We start from the raw sequence: 16,099 nt of genomic DNA, 5'->3' as shown, positions 1-16,099 counted from the left end.
ACCTTTGGAGGAACCCTGGCTGAGAAAGATTGGTCTAGGCAGCCATATATTTCTATCCCCCTTGGTGGGAGTGGAGATGACCCCATCTATAAGGATATACAGCATACCTCCCAACTTTTTGAGACGGGAATAAGGGACACCTTTTATCAAAAGTATGTGGGCATAGAACACACCCCTTTTGCCACGCCCCTTTTAATGGAGAATTATGTCGAAAAAAAAGAGTGGTTACACCCACAAGTGCTTTTTTACCACTACTATTCCTTTATATTGGCTTTCGACATTTACAAATGCAGCGATTTAGAAATTGGGTGAAAGGTTTAGCACTGGGATACGCTTTTTGGAAGATAAATAGAGCATTTTATATACAACTATATAGATCAGACCAAAATGAGGAGCGAAGAGGTACAGCGAGACGTTGCTCCAAATCAGGGACAGTCCCTCCAAATCAAGGACAGTTGGGAGGTATGTATACAGTACACTTGTTCACATTACGAGATGTTTCTCAGGGCTGCAGTTCCTCTGAGCTCCACACGGGGGTGATCTCACTTCTACACAGACAGGAAGTCTCTATGGAAGACAGGAAGTGATGTCACGCACAGACAGGAAGTTCCGGGTGAGAGGTGAGTCGTGAGGAGACATTGCTGGAAGTTGTAGCAGAGGAGGTAATAAGATCTTCTATTTTTTTTTTAACCCCCGTCATGTCCGTCCTCTTCCTTCATAGTCACTGTGACGTCTTTTATCTCCAGCAGATGATGATACACACATATAGTGTGGAAACCTAGATTATCCCCTTCATGATCAGAACATTTCACTTTCGGGACTGGAACATTCTCTTCATTTTGGAGATAAGTTCTAGTAATATGGTCATTTAAACAAACAGCACTGACAATAAATAGACAAGGCCATGACCATCCTGACCATACATGGCCTACAAAGGGCAATTATTACACTACACAGGCAGCAAATGGGAAATCATTACCATATGCAGCCAACGCAATGATGGAGTGCCGGGGTCAGGAGTATGGAGCATAGAGCCCCTTACATTGTTGGTCAGGAGGAAGAAAACATTCCCCAACCTATTGTGAAGAATACGTTCCATCATTGGTGTCAGAGGGACGAAAAGGAAATGAGGGGTTCATGGTGCTTAAGAACTCTGAGACCTTCAATGGGGTACTAAAGCGGCAGAGCTCCGAGGAAAAAGGAAGCTGTACGGTTCAGGGGAACTTTTAGAGAGGCTGGGGGAGGGGGTCTCTGGGTCTGTGTTGGTCCTCCATCCCATCTGCACTAAATTTTTTTAGACCTTCACCTTTTCACCTTATCACTTCCCAAGTGTTCTAGGATACCAAATGGAATGAAGAAGGGCGATCCATATCCCCTTTGAGGGCCCTTATTCTTAGAGGTGGTTTTCTTGTACGTCAATACAGTTCAAAAACAAAAGAAAGCCAACGGAATACCTGTCAGCCCAAGAGGTTCCTGAGTCCTCAAAATTGTAGCAAACACTAAACAGTCCAGACTAAGTGTTTTCCCATGGGGGGGGGGGGGGGCAGTAGTTCTTAAATGTTCAGCAAACATTTTCATTTTTTTTTCCAAAGGTAACCATCTACAAGGAAACCTGTTTAGGTCAAACAACGGCACGAAAAACAATGGATGAGAACCGGAGTCACATGACTGAGAAGATACTAAACCTCACCCTGGAGATCATCTACCTGCTGACCGGAGAGGTGAGGAGGATTCTGGGAGGTCACATGACATCACTCTTATCTCTATTAATAAAACACAGACCTGAGCGGAGAGGTGAGGAGGATTCTGGGAGATCACATGACATCACTCTTATCTCTATTAATAAAAACACAGACCTGACCGGAGAGGTGAGGAGGATTCTGGGAGGTCACATGACATCACTCTTATCTCTATTAATAAAACACAGACCTGACCGGAGAGGTGAGGAGGATTCTGGGAGGTCACATGACATCACTCTTATCTCTATTAATAAAACACAGACCTGACCGGAGAGGTGAGGAGGATTCTGGGATTCTAACATGATGTTCCTATTGGTTCTCCAATACAGAGATTTCCTCTTGTGAAGTCCGGTGATCATATGACCATCACAGTGCCTCCATGTGACTCCCTAAAACCTGAGAGACACAACATGGAGAAGATTCTAGAAGTCACCAAGAAGATGATGGAGCTGCTGACAGGAGAGGTGAGGAGGATTCTGGGAATTCTGGGACATTATCCAGTAACAGACAAGGGATGTGTCTGGATGGTGACTGTATCATTGTGTGTGTCAGGTTCCTATAAGGTGTCAGGATGTCACTGTCTATTTCTCCATGGAGGAGTGGGAGTATTTAGAAGGACACAAGCAGTGGCGGCTGGTGCTCTATTTTTTTGGGGTGATGGCAAACAAACCCCCCCCCCCCCCCACAAGCCCGCCACCCCATCCAGGTCTCGGACGGCTTCTCCTCCCGGCCAATCCGGTCTCAGGACGCGCTTCCTGTCCTGTTTGGCCGTGAGGAGAAGCAGGAAGACAATAGCGAATGTTGATTCGCTATTGTTACAAGTGGGTGGGCTCATGGCACAGTGCTCTGCGCCTCGAGCCTACCCTTTTTGAAGCCAATTAGAGCCTCTAACCATGTGCTTTATGAAAAAAACAAAAAAAGACCCCAATTGACATCCATGCGTACGGCACCCTGCATAGAGATTGGGGGGTGGTGCCCCTTCTGGATGGGCTGCCGCTAGACACAAGGATCTCTACAAGGACGTCATGATGGACAATCAGCCGCCCCTCACATCACCGGGTAAGAGGAGACTTTATTGTAAAGGAGAGAGCAGTACGGAGGCTCCACCTAGATCCCCCATCATCTGATAAACACATAGAAACAATGTATTCAGTCAGTGTGTGTGTTTCCTACAGATGGATCCAGTAATGGGAACCCACCAGAGAGATGTCCCCGTCCTCTGTATTCCCGGAGTCACACCATAATCAGATTGTTGGGATGGGGTATCTAGAACATAGGCTCATAGAGGTAATATGTGGATTTATTATGTGAGCTTATATTTTACAGTTGATATATTTTCTTTCATGTTGTTGGCTTAGGGTGAAGATTTGATAGATATAAAAGTTGAGGTTAAAGTAGAAGAAGATACATATATGATAGATGATCAGCAGTCTATGGAGGAGGATGGAATAACGGGGACATTTATAGAGGAGGACACTCCTACAGAGATCAGCACAGGTGGGTCATTAACACGATCTTGTGCATTATTTACCCCAGATACTATATAGTCCTATCTGTTGTATCTTATATAATATATTGTGCATTACATACTCCTCACTTCTTCTCTCTCCCCTCTATATATACACATAATATGTATTCTCTTTTGTTACACCCATTTCCTACCAGCTGGACATTTTATATCGGATGATGTGATTGGAGCACAGACTTTTACATGGTGATAATAATGTGATAACATCCTCCAACTTTGGAACCTTAAACAGAAAGTGATAATGAGGGAGGAGTCAATAACCCAATGATGGGGGTCTTCAGGATCCGTCCAGTCTTCATCTTGGTTGTTCTCCCCCCATCCTCACTCTCTGACCTCTGGTGGGGCTCAGCCCCGCTGTTATTCATGACTAAATCATGGACTAAATAAGGAAGTGCAGGACTTCTTGTGTTGGGAAGATGGCAATGAGTGATAGAGGGGGAGGGGACACTCGTCCTATAATCCCCTCATCACTGTCACTCCTATAGAAGACAGTTCTCGTTGTTTCCTCACTCTCTGACTAAGGTCCATGAATAAAGAAATGATCTGGTAGGAGATCAGAGGACCCATTTACTAGATAAGAGATCAGATGCAGGAAAGATGGCGAGCAATCATCGGACAAGCAAAGCAAAACACTGACACAAAATGTATTAGCAGAGGAGGGACTAAATACCCTCCCAGCAGCCAACATCAGGTGAAGACCGATTACTAGAAGCTGCTGGGTGACACCTGCTGGTGGACACTGGAACTACAACCCTCCATCCAGGGTGCCACAGTGTAATCCAGATCCTGACAGGTTCGCCTACTTGTCCGTTAATCTCCTCGCAGTCACTCCAATGAAAGACAGGTTTTGCTGATTCTTTCCTCACTCTCTGACTAAGGTCCATGAATAAAGAAATGATCTGGTAGGAGATCAGAGGACCCATTTACTAGTTACCTTGAGGGGGGAATTGTAAGATCCTCAGAGACAAAGCTGCCTGATGTGGGCGGAGTCCTGGTTTAGGGGACCAATCAGCTCATGTCTAGTAATAAGTCAAATGGTTCGGGGCTGAAGTGGTTAAACAATTCTACTTATAAGTTGTCCTAAGTCACAACCTTTATATATTTACCTTATAACAGAATAATCATTAGGTCAGTAGATACTAAAATTGTAATCGTATCTGTGACCTGGAATATAATATGTATAATTTGAATGGGGGGAGGGGGGAATTGTAAGATCCTCAGAGACAAAGCTGCCTGATGTGGGCGGAGTCCTGGTTTAGGGGAACCAATCAGCTCATGTCTAGTACTAATCTTTGTATTTCTATTTTAGTAGATGGACGGGAGATGAGGAAAACCTCAGAGGATTGTCTCACTTTGTCTCCAGACTGTAAAGTAGAAGATGAGGACATCACACAGTATAGTCCAGGAGAAAACCCGACTACCTCAAATGTCCATCCGGCACCACACAGTGTAGATGGACCATCGTATTCCTCTTATCCCGAGGAACCTCAGACTGTGCGGGACGGTGCCGGACCATCGTATTCCTCTTATCCTGAGGAACCTCAGACTGTGCGGGACGGTGCCGGACCATCGTATTCCTCTTATCCTGAGAAACCTCAGACTGTGCGGGACGGTGCCGTCCTTCCAACAGATAATAGGTTTTCCTGTCCTGAGTGCGGGAAGTGTTTCCGTTTCAGTTTTGATTTTAATGCACATAAACGTTCTCAGACAAACCAAAGGCCGTATTCGTGTTCTGAGTGCGGGAAATGTTTTGCGCAAGAATCAAATCTGGTCACACATCAAAGGTATCACATGGGCGAGAAGCCGTATTCCTGTCCTGAGTGCGGGAAATGTTTTTTAAATAAGTCCAGTCTTCTCAGACATCAGAGATTGCACACGGGTGAAAAGCCGTATTCCTGTCCTGAGTGCGGGAAATGTTTTTCAAGGAAGTCACATCTCTTCACACATCAGAGATCTCACACGGGTGAGAAGCCGTATTGCTGTTCTGAATGTGGGAGATGTTTTTCAGACAAGTCCTCTCATAACAGACATCAGAGATGTCACACGGGGGAGAAGCCGTATTCCTGTCCTGAGTGAGGGAAATGTTCCTCACTGAAGTCCTGTCTTCCTGTACATCAGGGGGTCCCACACAACCCTGGAGGTGTATTAGTGAGTGCGGGAAATGTCTTGTATGTGAATGTTGCTGGACATGTGGAGTAGAAGCACCCCCTGATTTATACCTCAGATATAATTAATTAAAAAAAACCCTCCTAAGGCCACATCCGTATGAAGTTAATAAGGAGAAGAAAGGGGGTAAAGAGCCAAAAAGGTCCTGGTTCGGACTTTTCAGGCAAAATAGACAAGAGTATAATAAAATAAATGAGTCACAACAAACAGGTCAAATAGAAAAAGAATTAAAAACATACAATACACATATGGATGGCAGTGAGCCCCTGTGCGTCAACGTGTTTTGCTATTGCTTCGTCAGGACACAATTGGGGGTAGCTGAAAGAAAAGATAAAATACATCAGTCAGACATTGTATAACACATATTAAAAAACTTTTAGCTGCTGCTATATCCACAAGACACGCGCATAACATACAGGCATAGCTACCTTGTCAGCACAAGATTATCTCCATATGGAGATCTCCCGGATGATCACCAGAGAATCACCATCGTTTTTGTGCTTGTGGCACATAGCAACGGCTAAAAGTTTTTACTATGTGTTATTGTTATACAATGTCTGACCGATTGTATTTTATCTTTGATAGTGAGACTTGTTTTCTTTCAACTACCCCCAAGTGTGTCCTGACGAAGCAATAGCGAAACGTGCTGAAGCACAGTGGCTCACTGCCATCCATGTGGTGTTAACTCTTTGTTTACACTAGACACCTATGACCATCATATGTGTATTGTTCCGTTTTTAATTCTTCTTCTATTTGACCTGTCTGTTGTGTCTCATTGTTACTAAAGCATTTGTTTTATTATACTCTTCTCTGTTTTGCCGGAAAAGTCCGAACCAGGGCCTTTTTGGCTCTTTACCCCCTTTCTGTACCTCAGATATACTCCATGGCTGATCTTCATCGTGGAAGAAACAGTTCATAGACCTCAACCATAGCCTGACCTTTTGACAAAGATGTCCTATGGAATGGATTATACAACATTGCCATCTAGAGGTCGGATTGGTAAATCTTTCTCCCATTGAAACATAGTATTGAGAAAGGGGCCACACCCATGTGGGGGGGATAAAAACTTTCCAAATAAAAAGGCAACAACATAAGAAACAGTTGATAAGGAGATCAGAGGTCACCAAAGACACGGATGAAATGTTGTACCGTGTCGGCCATTGATAGCAGGAAAAAAAAAAAATTGAGTCATTACCTCTCATTGGCTGAGTACATTTTGTGGCGCAAACTCTTGTTTTCTCAAGTCGTCTTTCAGGACGAATCGCGTTAACCTCACCACTTCAAAGGCGATCCTCTAGGCCAGTGGTCATCAACCCTGTCCTCATGGCCCACTAACAGGCCAGGTTTGCAAGATAACTGAAATTCATCACAGGCGATATCATTTGCTGCTCAGTGATTGCAGTATTCTAGTCTGCATCTCCCCCAAGGTAATACATAAAACCTGGCCTGTTAGTGGGCCCTGAAGACAGGGTTGATGACCACTGCTCTAGGCCTTTTTAAAAAAAAATGGAGTCCTTACCTCTCATTGGCTGAGTACATTTTGTGGTGTAAACTCTTGCAAGAGGTCTTTTTTTCTCAAGTCGTCTTCCAGGACGAAACGCGTTAACCTCACCACTTCAAAAGCGGTCCTCTAGGCCTTTTTTTTTTTTTTTTTTAATTGAGTCATTACCTCTCATTGGCTGAGTCCATTTTGTGGGGAAATATTTCACAAAGACTTACAGGTCTGTTTGAAAAAAAAGAAAAGAAAAAATAGTTGAATAAATGTGACACGCATTTGCACAGCCGTGACAAATATTGGCTGCATTTATTTTTTTTCATACAATGATTTCCTATGATCTTTGGCTCCATCTAGTGGCCATAATTTTCCCCTTTATATCCAGGTTTATTTTCTCCTTTCCCCCCCATTTTCTATGCTGTGATCTTTTCTACAACACTTTGTAATGACAATGTAACACGTTGTGTATTGTATTGTACATAAGTTAATAAGGACTCCGCCTCCACGTTCCAGGCATGTCATTTTCCTGGCCAATCGGATTTCTACCTTTTACTATTTCCTGTTTTTTTTTTCTTTTTACCGCAATCTTGTTAAAAGTAAAAACTATAATAAAAACATGAACAAAAAAAAACGAATTATGTGTGTTGGTGCAATAATCCCAAAACTTCGGTATCCAAACATTGCTCATAGGCGACGCTTTACTTTTATATTTTTTTTTCACTTTACTTTATTACTTACTCTTTAACCACTTGACGCTCCAACGATGTCATATGACCTCTTCCACCGACCTCCAGGGCTTCTACCGGCTGTGCGAGCCAGAGAAGGAATCCACCAGTGGCACAAGTTCACCATAGAGAATACCATGGACCAGATGGTCTGCGGCAGTCTCTATGACCTTCTCTATGACGTCACGTCCGGCCTCGGCAGTTGTAAAAACTGCCGTGTATTCGGCTGGGAAACCGAGATCTTTTTATATTTATTTTTTTTATTTAAGGCTGATAGACTCCACATCTCTCCATAAAGAGGACCTTTTTTTTTCTAACACCCTGGAGAATAAAACGGCGGTCGTTGCAATACTTTCTGTCACACCGTATTTGCGCAGCGGTCTTGCAAGCGCACTTTTTTGGAAAAAAAATTCTATTTTTTTAAATAAAAAAATAAGAAAGGAGTAAAGTTAGCCCGATTTTTTTATATTGTGAAAGATAATGTTACGCCGAGTAAATTGATACCCAACATGTCACGCTTCAAAATTTGCGCCCGCCCGCTCGTGGAATGGCGACAAACTTTGGCACTTAAAAATCTTCATGGGCGATGTTTCAAAAAATTCTACAGGTTGCATGTTTTGAGTTACAGAGAAAGTCTAGTGCTATTATTATTAATTATCGCTCTTGTTCTAACGAACGCGGCGATACCTCACGTGTGGTTTGACCACCATTTTTATATGCGGACGCTACTCACGTATTCGTTCGCTCGGCGGGACGGGGCGTGCTTAAAAAAAAACAAAAAAAATTATTATTTATTTTACCTTTTTAGTTTTAAATTTTACATGGTTCTTTAAAAAAAATGTGTTTTCTGTATAAAAATAAAAAATTCAAAATGATGTCACTTTTATTCCTATTAGAGGAATGTAAACATCCCTTGTAATAGGAAAAAAGCATGACAGGTCCTCTTAAATATGAGATCGGGGGGTCAAAAAGACCTCACATCTCATATTACACTAAAATGCAATAATAAAAAAAAAAAATGTTGTTAAAAAATAAAAAAGTCTCTTTAAGAGCTATGGGCAGAAGTTACGGTTTGATGTGGCTTTCACCCTGCAATGGTATGGAGATGGGTGGGGGCCATCTTCCCCCCCCCCCCTCACTCGTCTCCATGCCTAACAGGGAAGAGGACCCGATCACCTCCGCTGCTGCTGACGGCACCAGTAAGCGGAGAAGGGCACCCTCTCCCGCCGCCGAAAAAAAGTGATCTTGCGGCGAATCTGCCGCAGAGACTACTTTTATCTGAAAGCGGACCGCCCGCTGAAGAAGAGGATACCGGGGTTGGGTTATGGCAGCTAGCTTCCTGTCTGTTACACTTGATAGGGCGGCAGTGGCATCGTTAGAGCAGAGGTTTCCAGCGTGGGTGGGGGCGACACCCCCAGCGGTGCCCCTCTAGATTTGACGCCCGGGGCATGTACCCCCCCCGCCCCACCTAGTCTCAGCAATGACGACAGTACTAATCACTGTTCAGCTGTCTCAATCAGGTGCCTGGAACTGTGACTGCGCTGGACTAGGAAGGTGAGGCTGATATGGCAAAGGATTGGGGGGACTGGGTGAGGGGATGGTGGTGCAGAGAAGACCCTGGACTGGTGGGGTACTGAGGAGACCTTGGACTGGGGGGTGCAGAGAAGACCCTGAGCTGGGAGGGTTGCAGAGGAGACCATGGGTTGGGGTGGGTGCAGAGGAGGCCCTGGACTGGAGGGGTACAGAGGAGACCCTGGGCTGGAAGGGTTGCAGAGGAGACCCTGGGCTGAGGGGGGAGGCTGGTGCAGAGGAGACCATGGGTTGGGGGGGGGTGCAGAGGAAACCCTGGGCCTGGAGGGTGCAGGGGAGGCCCTGGACTTGGGCAGTTTGTAGGGGAGGCCCTGGACTGAGAGGGGGTGGTGCAGAGGAGACCCTGGACCTGGGGGTGCAGGGGAGGCCCTGGACTTGGGGGTGTGCAGAGAAGGCCCTGGACTGAGAGGAGGTTGTGCAGAGGAGACCCTGGGCTGGGGGGGGGGCAGAGGAGGCCCTGAACTGAATGGGGAGGGGGGCTGCAGAGGAGGCCCTGGGCTGAGGTAGGGGTGCAGAGGAGGCCTTGGACTTGGAAAAGGGTTGGTGTGGCAAAAACCCTGGATTAGGAGAGTGGAAGTGCAGAGGAGACCCTGGACTGGGGTGATGCAGAGAAGACCATGGACTGGGGGAGGGGGGTGGTGCAGATGAGACCCTGGATTGGACGGGGGGTACAGAGGAGGCCCTGGACTAGAAACCTCTCTGCTTCATGCTGATATTTTTACTGGGTGAAAGTTCATTAGAATAGGTTCAAGTTATACAGAATTGTTAAGAGTCCTTCAAATGCATATAAATCACAGAGATAAGATAAGTACATCTTACACAGGTGGTTTAGAAATAATTATGTGGAATATGGGAAAGTTATGTACAGTACATTAAATTAAGTTTGACAAAGGTCTGCTTGAGCCCTCATTAAAACTGTTAAAATAAATTGAATGGGATAACACTGATGTATGTGTGTGTGTGTGTATATATATACAGTGGTGTGAAAAAGTGTTTGCCCCCTTCCTCATTTCCTGTTCCTCTGCATATTTGTCACACTTAAGTGTTTCGGAACATCAAACCAATTTAAACAATAGTCAAGGACAACACAAGTAAACACAAAATGCAATTTGTAAATGAAGGTGTTTATTATTAAAGGTGAAAAAAAATCCAAACCATCATGGCCCTGTGTGAAAAAGTGATTGCCCCCTAAACCTAATAACTGGTTGGGCCACCCTTAGCAGCAACAACTGCAACCAAGCGTTTGCGATAACGTGCAATGAGGCTTTTACAGCGTCCTGGAGGAATTTTGGCCCACTCATCTTTGCAGAATTGTCCTAATTCAGTTACATTAGAGGGTTTTCGAGCATGAACGGCCTTTTTAAGGTCATACCACAACATCTCAATAGGATTCAGGTCAGGACTTTGGCTAGGCCACTCCAAAGTCTTCATTTTGTTTTTCTTCAGCCATTCGGTGGTGGACTTGCTGGTGTGTTTAGGATCATTGTCCTGCTGCAGAACCCAAGTTCGTTTCAGCTTGAGTACACGAACAGATGGTCGGACATTCTCCTTCAGGATCTCTTGGTAGACAGCAGAATTCATAGTTCCTTTTATCACGGCAAGTCTTCCAGGTCCTGAAGCAGCAAAACAGCCCCAGACCATCACACTACCACCACCATATTTTACTGTTGGTATAATGTTCTTTTTATGAAATGCAGTGTTCCTTCTACGCCAGATATACTTGGACACACACCTTCCAAAGAGTTCCACTTTTGTCCCATCGGTCCACAGAATGTTGTCCCAAAAGTCTTGGGGATCATCAAGATGTGTTGTGGAGAAATTGAGACGAGCTTTGATGTTCTTTTTGCTCAGCAGTGGTTTTCTCCTTGGAACTCTGCCATGCAGGCCATTTTTGCCCAGTCTTTTCCTGATGGTGGAGGCATGAACGCTGACCTTAACTGAGGCAAGTGAGGCCTGCAGTTCCTTGGACGTTGTTGTGGGGTCTTTTGTGACCTCTTGGATGAGTCGTCGCTGCGCTCTTGGGGTAATTTTGGGCGGCCGGCCACTCCTGGGAAGGTTCACCACTGTTCCATGTCTTCGCCATTTGTGGATAATGGCTCTCACTGTGGTTCGCTGGATTCCCAAAGCTTTGGAAATGGCTTTATAACCCTTTCCAGACTGATAGATCTCAATTACTTTCTTTCTCAATTGTTCCTGAATTTCTTTGGGTCTCGGCATGATGTGTAGCTTTTAAGGATCTTCTGGTGGACCTTACTGTGTCAAGCAGCTCCTATTTAAGTGATGCCTTGATTGTGAACAGGTGTGGCAATAATCAGGCCTGGGTGTGGCTAGAGAAATTGAACTCAGGTGTGGACAACCACAGTTATAGTATGTTTTAACAAGGGGGGCAATCACTTTTTCACACAGGGCCATGATGGTTTGGATTTTTTTTCACCTTTAATAATAAACACCTTCATTTACAAATTGCATTTTGTGTTTACTTGTGTTGTCCTTGACTATTGCTTAAATTGGTTTGATGTTCCGAAACACTTAAGTGTGACAAACATGCAAAGGAACAGGAAATGAGGAAGGGGGCAAACACTTTTTCACACCACTGTATATATATATCTATATATATATATAGATATATATATTTGTTTATTATGTAGATAATACAATACCTTTTTGTGAAACCCATATATGTATACATGCACATAGAATTGTATAGTGAGAAACAATAAGACATAACACGTAAAGTTGGGGTTATTGAAAGTTCATTTTCCCAAAGTCGTAAATCTGTTCTTTTTGAGTTGGTAAAGTCTAATCAGGACAGGGAGGGTTTGATTTAACACAGCTTGGCGCCATACCGTCTCTACACAGGTGTTTTTAATTGGACAAAACCAGTTATAAATCTGTTGTGTACCTGGTGATGGAGCCCAGAATGCCGGGAGCAGCCTCTCGTATGCCTCTGGCTCGAGAGACCCTGGTAGAGGAGACAGGGACTAGAGAGTGCAAAGGAGCACAATTGCCTGACAGGTGGCAGGTGCTGGGGCTAGTCCGGACCTCTGAAGTGGCTGAAGCGGGACTGACAGGAACAGCGGGCTGGAACAGATGACTGGAGCACAGCAGACAGCCAGGAGGAGTTCTGTAGCACAGCCGGAGCAACAGGTAGCACGGAGGTGTTCTGTAGATCGGCAGGGAAACTGGAACAGCAGGCTGAAAGGAGGTGCACTGTAGCTTGGCAGGAACACTGGAACAGCAGGCGGCAAGGAGGTGCACTGTAGCTTGGCAGGAACAGCAGGCGGCAAGGAGGTGCACTGTAGCTTCGCAGGAACACTGGAACAGCAGACGGCAAGGAGGTGCTCTGTAGCTTGGCAGGGACTCTGGAACAGCAGACAGTGAGGAGGTGTTCTGTGGTTCGGCAGGACCACTGGAACAGCAGAACTTTCTCTTTAATTTGGAGATAAATTCTAGTACTATGTCCCTTTACAAAAACAGCACTGACAATAAATAGAAAAGATCCTGACCATACATGGCCTACAAAGGGCAATTATTACACTACACAGGCAGCCAATGGGCAATCATTGCATAAATGCAGTCAACACAATGATGGAGTGCAGGGGTCAGGAGTATGGAGCATAGAACCCCTTACATCGCTGGTCAGGAGGATGAAAACTTTCCCCAGCCTGCCATGAAGAACATGTTCCATCATTGATGCCAGAGGGAGGAAAATACTGAGTTGTGAGCAGTGGTGTATTTTGGTTTTGTGCTCCCCTAGGCAAGAATAAAATCAGGCGGGCCCCCCCATCTTAATTTGCCCCCCCAGCTGTGGTATATCGTTCTTGTCTCGGGTTCTGATGAGTCATTCACAGTGAACAGCTGAGGCTTCCTCATCAGACCCTGAGAACATGATTCATCCAAATGACACACATGTGGTCTATGCGGTAAAGGCCTTGTCCCCATGTTGATGAGGACAAGGGCCTCTTGCCGACAACCCTGGCCGTTGGTTGTCGGGGTCTGCGGGAGGGGGGCTTATCGGAATGCAATAGCTCCCTTTAATAAGGGGGCCCCCAGATCCCGGCCCCCTACCCTATGTGAATGAGTATGGGGTACAATGTACCCCTACCCATTCACCTGTGAAAAAAATGTAAATAAAACACAACACACGAGGGTTTAAAATAATTTATTGCACAGCTCCGGGGGTCTTCTTCTGTCTTGGGGGGGTCTTCTCGCTGGACTCCTCCGCTATCTTCTGCTAGCTCTTTTACTAGTGAAAGGAGCCTGGCTTTCTTCTTCGCCTGCCGCCCAGGGGGTCTTCTTCCGACTTCAGGGGTCTTGTCCCTTCGGTTCTTCTTGTCAGGCCTCTGCGCCTTCTTCCAGCTCTTTTACAAGCAGTGGCCCGGTCTTCCATCGCCGCCGCCTTCTCTTCTTCTTGTTCTTCTTCCTTGAGATGTTTACTCAACGCGCTCCCTGGTCGCAATGACGGGGACGCTGTGTGCGGCGACTTACAGTATATAGGGACATCGCCGGGTGATGTCCCCGCCCATTATGATGTCACAGTCCCAGAGGATGCTGGGACTGTGACATCATAATGGGCGGGGACATCACCCGATGCCCTTGTCTATTGTCCCTATATAAGTCGCAGCGCAACACGTCCCTGTCATTACTGCCAGAGACAGCGACGAGTCAACATCTCAAGGATGTAGAAGAGAAGGCGGCGAAGACAGCGGCGATAGAAGACCGGGCCACCGCCAGTAAAAGAGCTGGAAGAAGGAGCGGAGGCCCGGGAAGAAGAACCGAAGAGGGGGACAATACCCCCGAAGTCGGAAGAAGACCCTTGGGCGGCGGCGAAGAAGAAAGTCTGGCTCCTCCGCTAGTAAAAGAGCTAGCAGAAGATAGTGGAGGAGTGCAATAAATTATTTTTAAGCCTTGAGTGTTGTGTTTTATTTAAAAAATTTTCACAGGTGAATGGGTAGGGGTACATGGTACCCCAATACTCATTCACATAGGGTGGGGGCTGGTATCCGGGGGATTCCGATAAGCCCCCCGCCCGCAGACCCCGGACAAACCAACGGCCAGGGTTGTCGGGAAGAGGCCCTTGTCCTCATCAACATGGGGACAAGGTGCTTTGGGGGCCGCTTGGCCCCCCCTTCCCCAAAGCACCCCCCATGTTGAGGGCACGCAGCCTGGTACGGCTCGCTCGCCCCCCACCCCTTTCCTCAACGGCTGGGCTGCGTGCTCGTATAAGGGTCTTATATGGACCTTGGGGGGACCCCTACGCCGTTTTTGCGGCATAGGGCTTCCCCTTTAAGCCCATACCAGGTGACAGGGCGGCGACATTGACTTCCTTCGCTAGTCCCGGCTACCTGGAGCCACGTTCAAAATGAATGGACTTTCCCCCGTGTGTGAGCAAGTCCGTTCATTTCAAAAGTACGGCGGATTAGGTCCACCGGACCTAGTCCGCCGGAAAAGTCCGGTGTGTGGGCAGGTCCGCTAGCTAGGAAATTTGGCGGACTTTCCGGCGGTTTGTCCGCCAGATATAAGTCCGCCGGATAGTCTGATCGTGTGTATGCGGCATAAAAGGGACTCAAAACTGTGTGGCGGATTACCTCAGCCGCTACCAGGTGCAGAACTTGCCAACAGGTGGGGGGTCACCCGAGGTAGATCTTTTTGCAACCCAAATAAATAGTAAGACAGATTATTTTCTTTGAATCCAGCGGAGCGGTCCCTGGGGATAGTCGCACTAGTGAATCCCTGGACATTCAGCCTCTGCTACGCCTTCCCTCCAATCAGGGTAAGCCCAGAAGACTCCTCAGGAAGTTTCTTCTAGAGAGAACAAATCTCATCTTGGTTTTTTCTCCTGCAGGCTTTCCAAAAGAGACAGGACTTATTGTGTCAAGGTCCGGTGTCGCACCCTCAGGTGGCATCACTGAACTTAGCGGCTTATCTGAAGAAAAGATATTAAGCTTCAAGGGATTCTCAGACAAAGTTGTCAGAACCCTGGATAATTTCAGAAAGCCTGTTACAAGAGCTATATACTCCAAAGTTTGTAAATAATGTAACTCTTGGTTGCCTGAAAATCAGAGATTTCCTCACGACGTTTCGTCAATCCTGGAATTTTTTCAGGAGAGTGACGACAAAGGGTCTATCCCTGAGTACTTTAAAGGTTCAGGCTGGGGCTATTAGTCTCTTTCTCCAGTATTCTCTCTTGGAAAATCCTGTTATAGCGAGATCCAGGATTTTTTTGCCAAGGGTAGCCAGTACTTTCCAAAGATCCCAGGATATTGTGCTGCCAACTTCTTGAAATTCACCTAAGGGTGAGAAAGAGAAGAACTTTAGTTTCCTTGATGTCAAAAGAATTATTCCCTTTTACCTAGAGGTCCCCAAAAGCTTTAGAAAATCAGATGCTTTGTTTGTTCTTTTTTTTTCTGGGGCCCACAAAGGTAAGGGAGCCTCCAAGGCCACCATTGCCAGGTGGATAAAGCAGGCAATTGCTGTTACCTATAGGGTTATGAAAGTTTCTCCGCCATTTGTCAACAAGAGCTTTGTCCGCGTCTTGGCCCGGAAAGGGCTGGAGCCTCACCGGAAACAAATATGTAAAGCGGCCACCTGGTCCAGTTTTTCAAACTTTGGTAAACATTATTGCCTGGACCTCCTATCATCTCAGCAGCAGGCGTTTGGTTGAAAGGTCCTCCAGGCAGTGGTCCCTCCCTAGACTGGTAAGTTCTGGCTCATCGTCTCACGGCCGGTCCTGGAAGACTAATTGAGAAGAGCTGAGTTAGACTTACCGGTAACTCCTTTTCTGAGAGTCTTCCAGGACAGCTGGATTCCCACCCGATTATGTCTTGAATTATGTGTATTATGCATGTTTTGCAGG

General features: G+C 46.1%; 2 protein-coding genes across 2 annotated transcripts in view; both read left to right on the top strand.

Moving 5' to 3' along the window:
• LOC143955469 (uncharacterized) overlaps positions 1-16,099 on the top strand; it is a 158,493-nt gene that overhangs the window by 125,007 nt on the left and 17,387 nt on the right. The window contains 2 exon segments of the mRNA XM_077465511.1: positions 14,940-15,016; positions 15,089-15,267. Coding sequence (XP_077321637.1) covers positions 14,940-15,016; positions 15,089-15,267 — 256 coding nt within the window.
• LOC143955824 (uncharacterized) lies at positions 601-7,558 on the top strand. The gene is made up of 5 exons (XM_077465943.1): positions 601-662; positions 1,593-1,721; positions 2,069-2,203; positions 3,098-3,236; positions 4,577-7,558. The coding sequence occupies exons 2-5, from the start codon at positions 1,644-1,646 to the stop codon at positions 5,341-5,343; spliced, it is 1,119 nt and encodes a 372-aa protein (XP_077322069.1). The 5' UTR covers positions 601-662; positions 1,593-1,643; the 3' UTR covers positions 5,344-7,558.

This window comes from Lithobates pipiens, unplaced genomic scaffold, assembly GCF_037356315.1.
Source record: "Lithobates pipiens isolate NorthernLeopardFrog02 unplaced genomic scaffold, aLitPip1_a1.2 Scaffold_35, whole genome shotgun sequence".
NCBI classification, from domain to species: domain Eukaryota; kingdom Metazoa; phylum Chordata; class Amphibia; order Anura; family Ranidae; genus Lithobates; species Lithobates pipiens.
The sequence above is the reverse complement of the archived record's forward strand: the minus strand, read 5'-3'. Positions and strand labels throughout refer to the sequence as shown.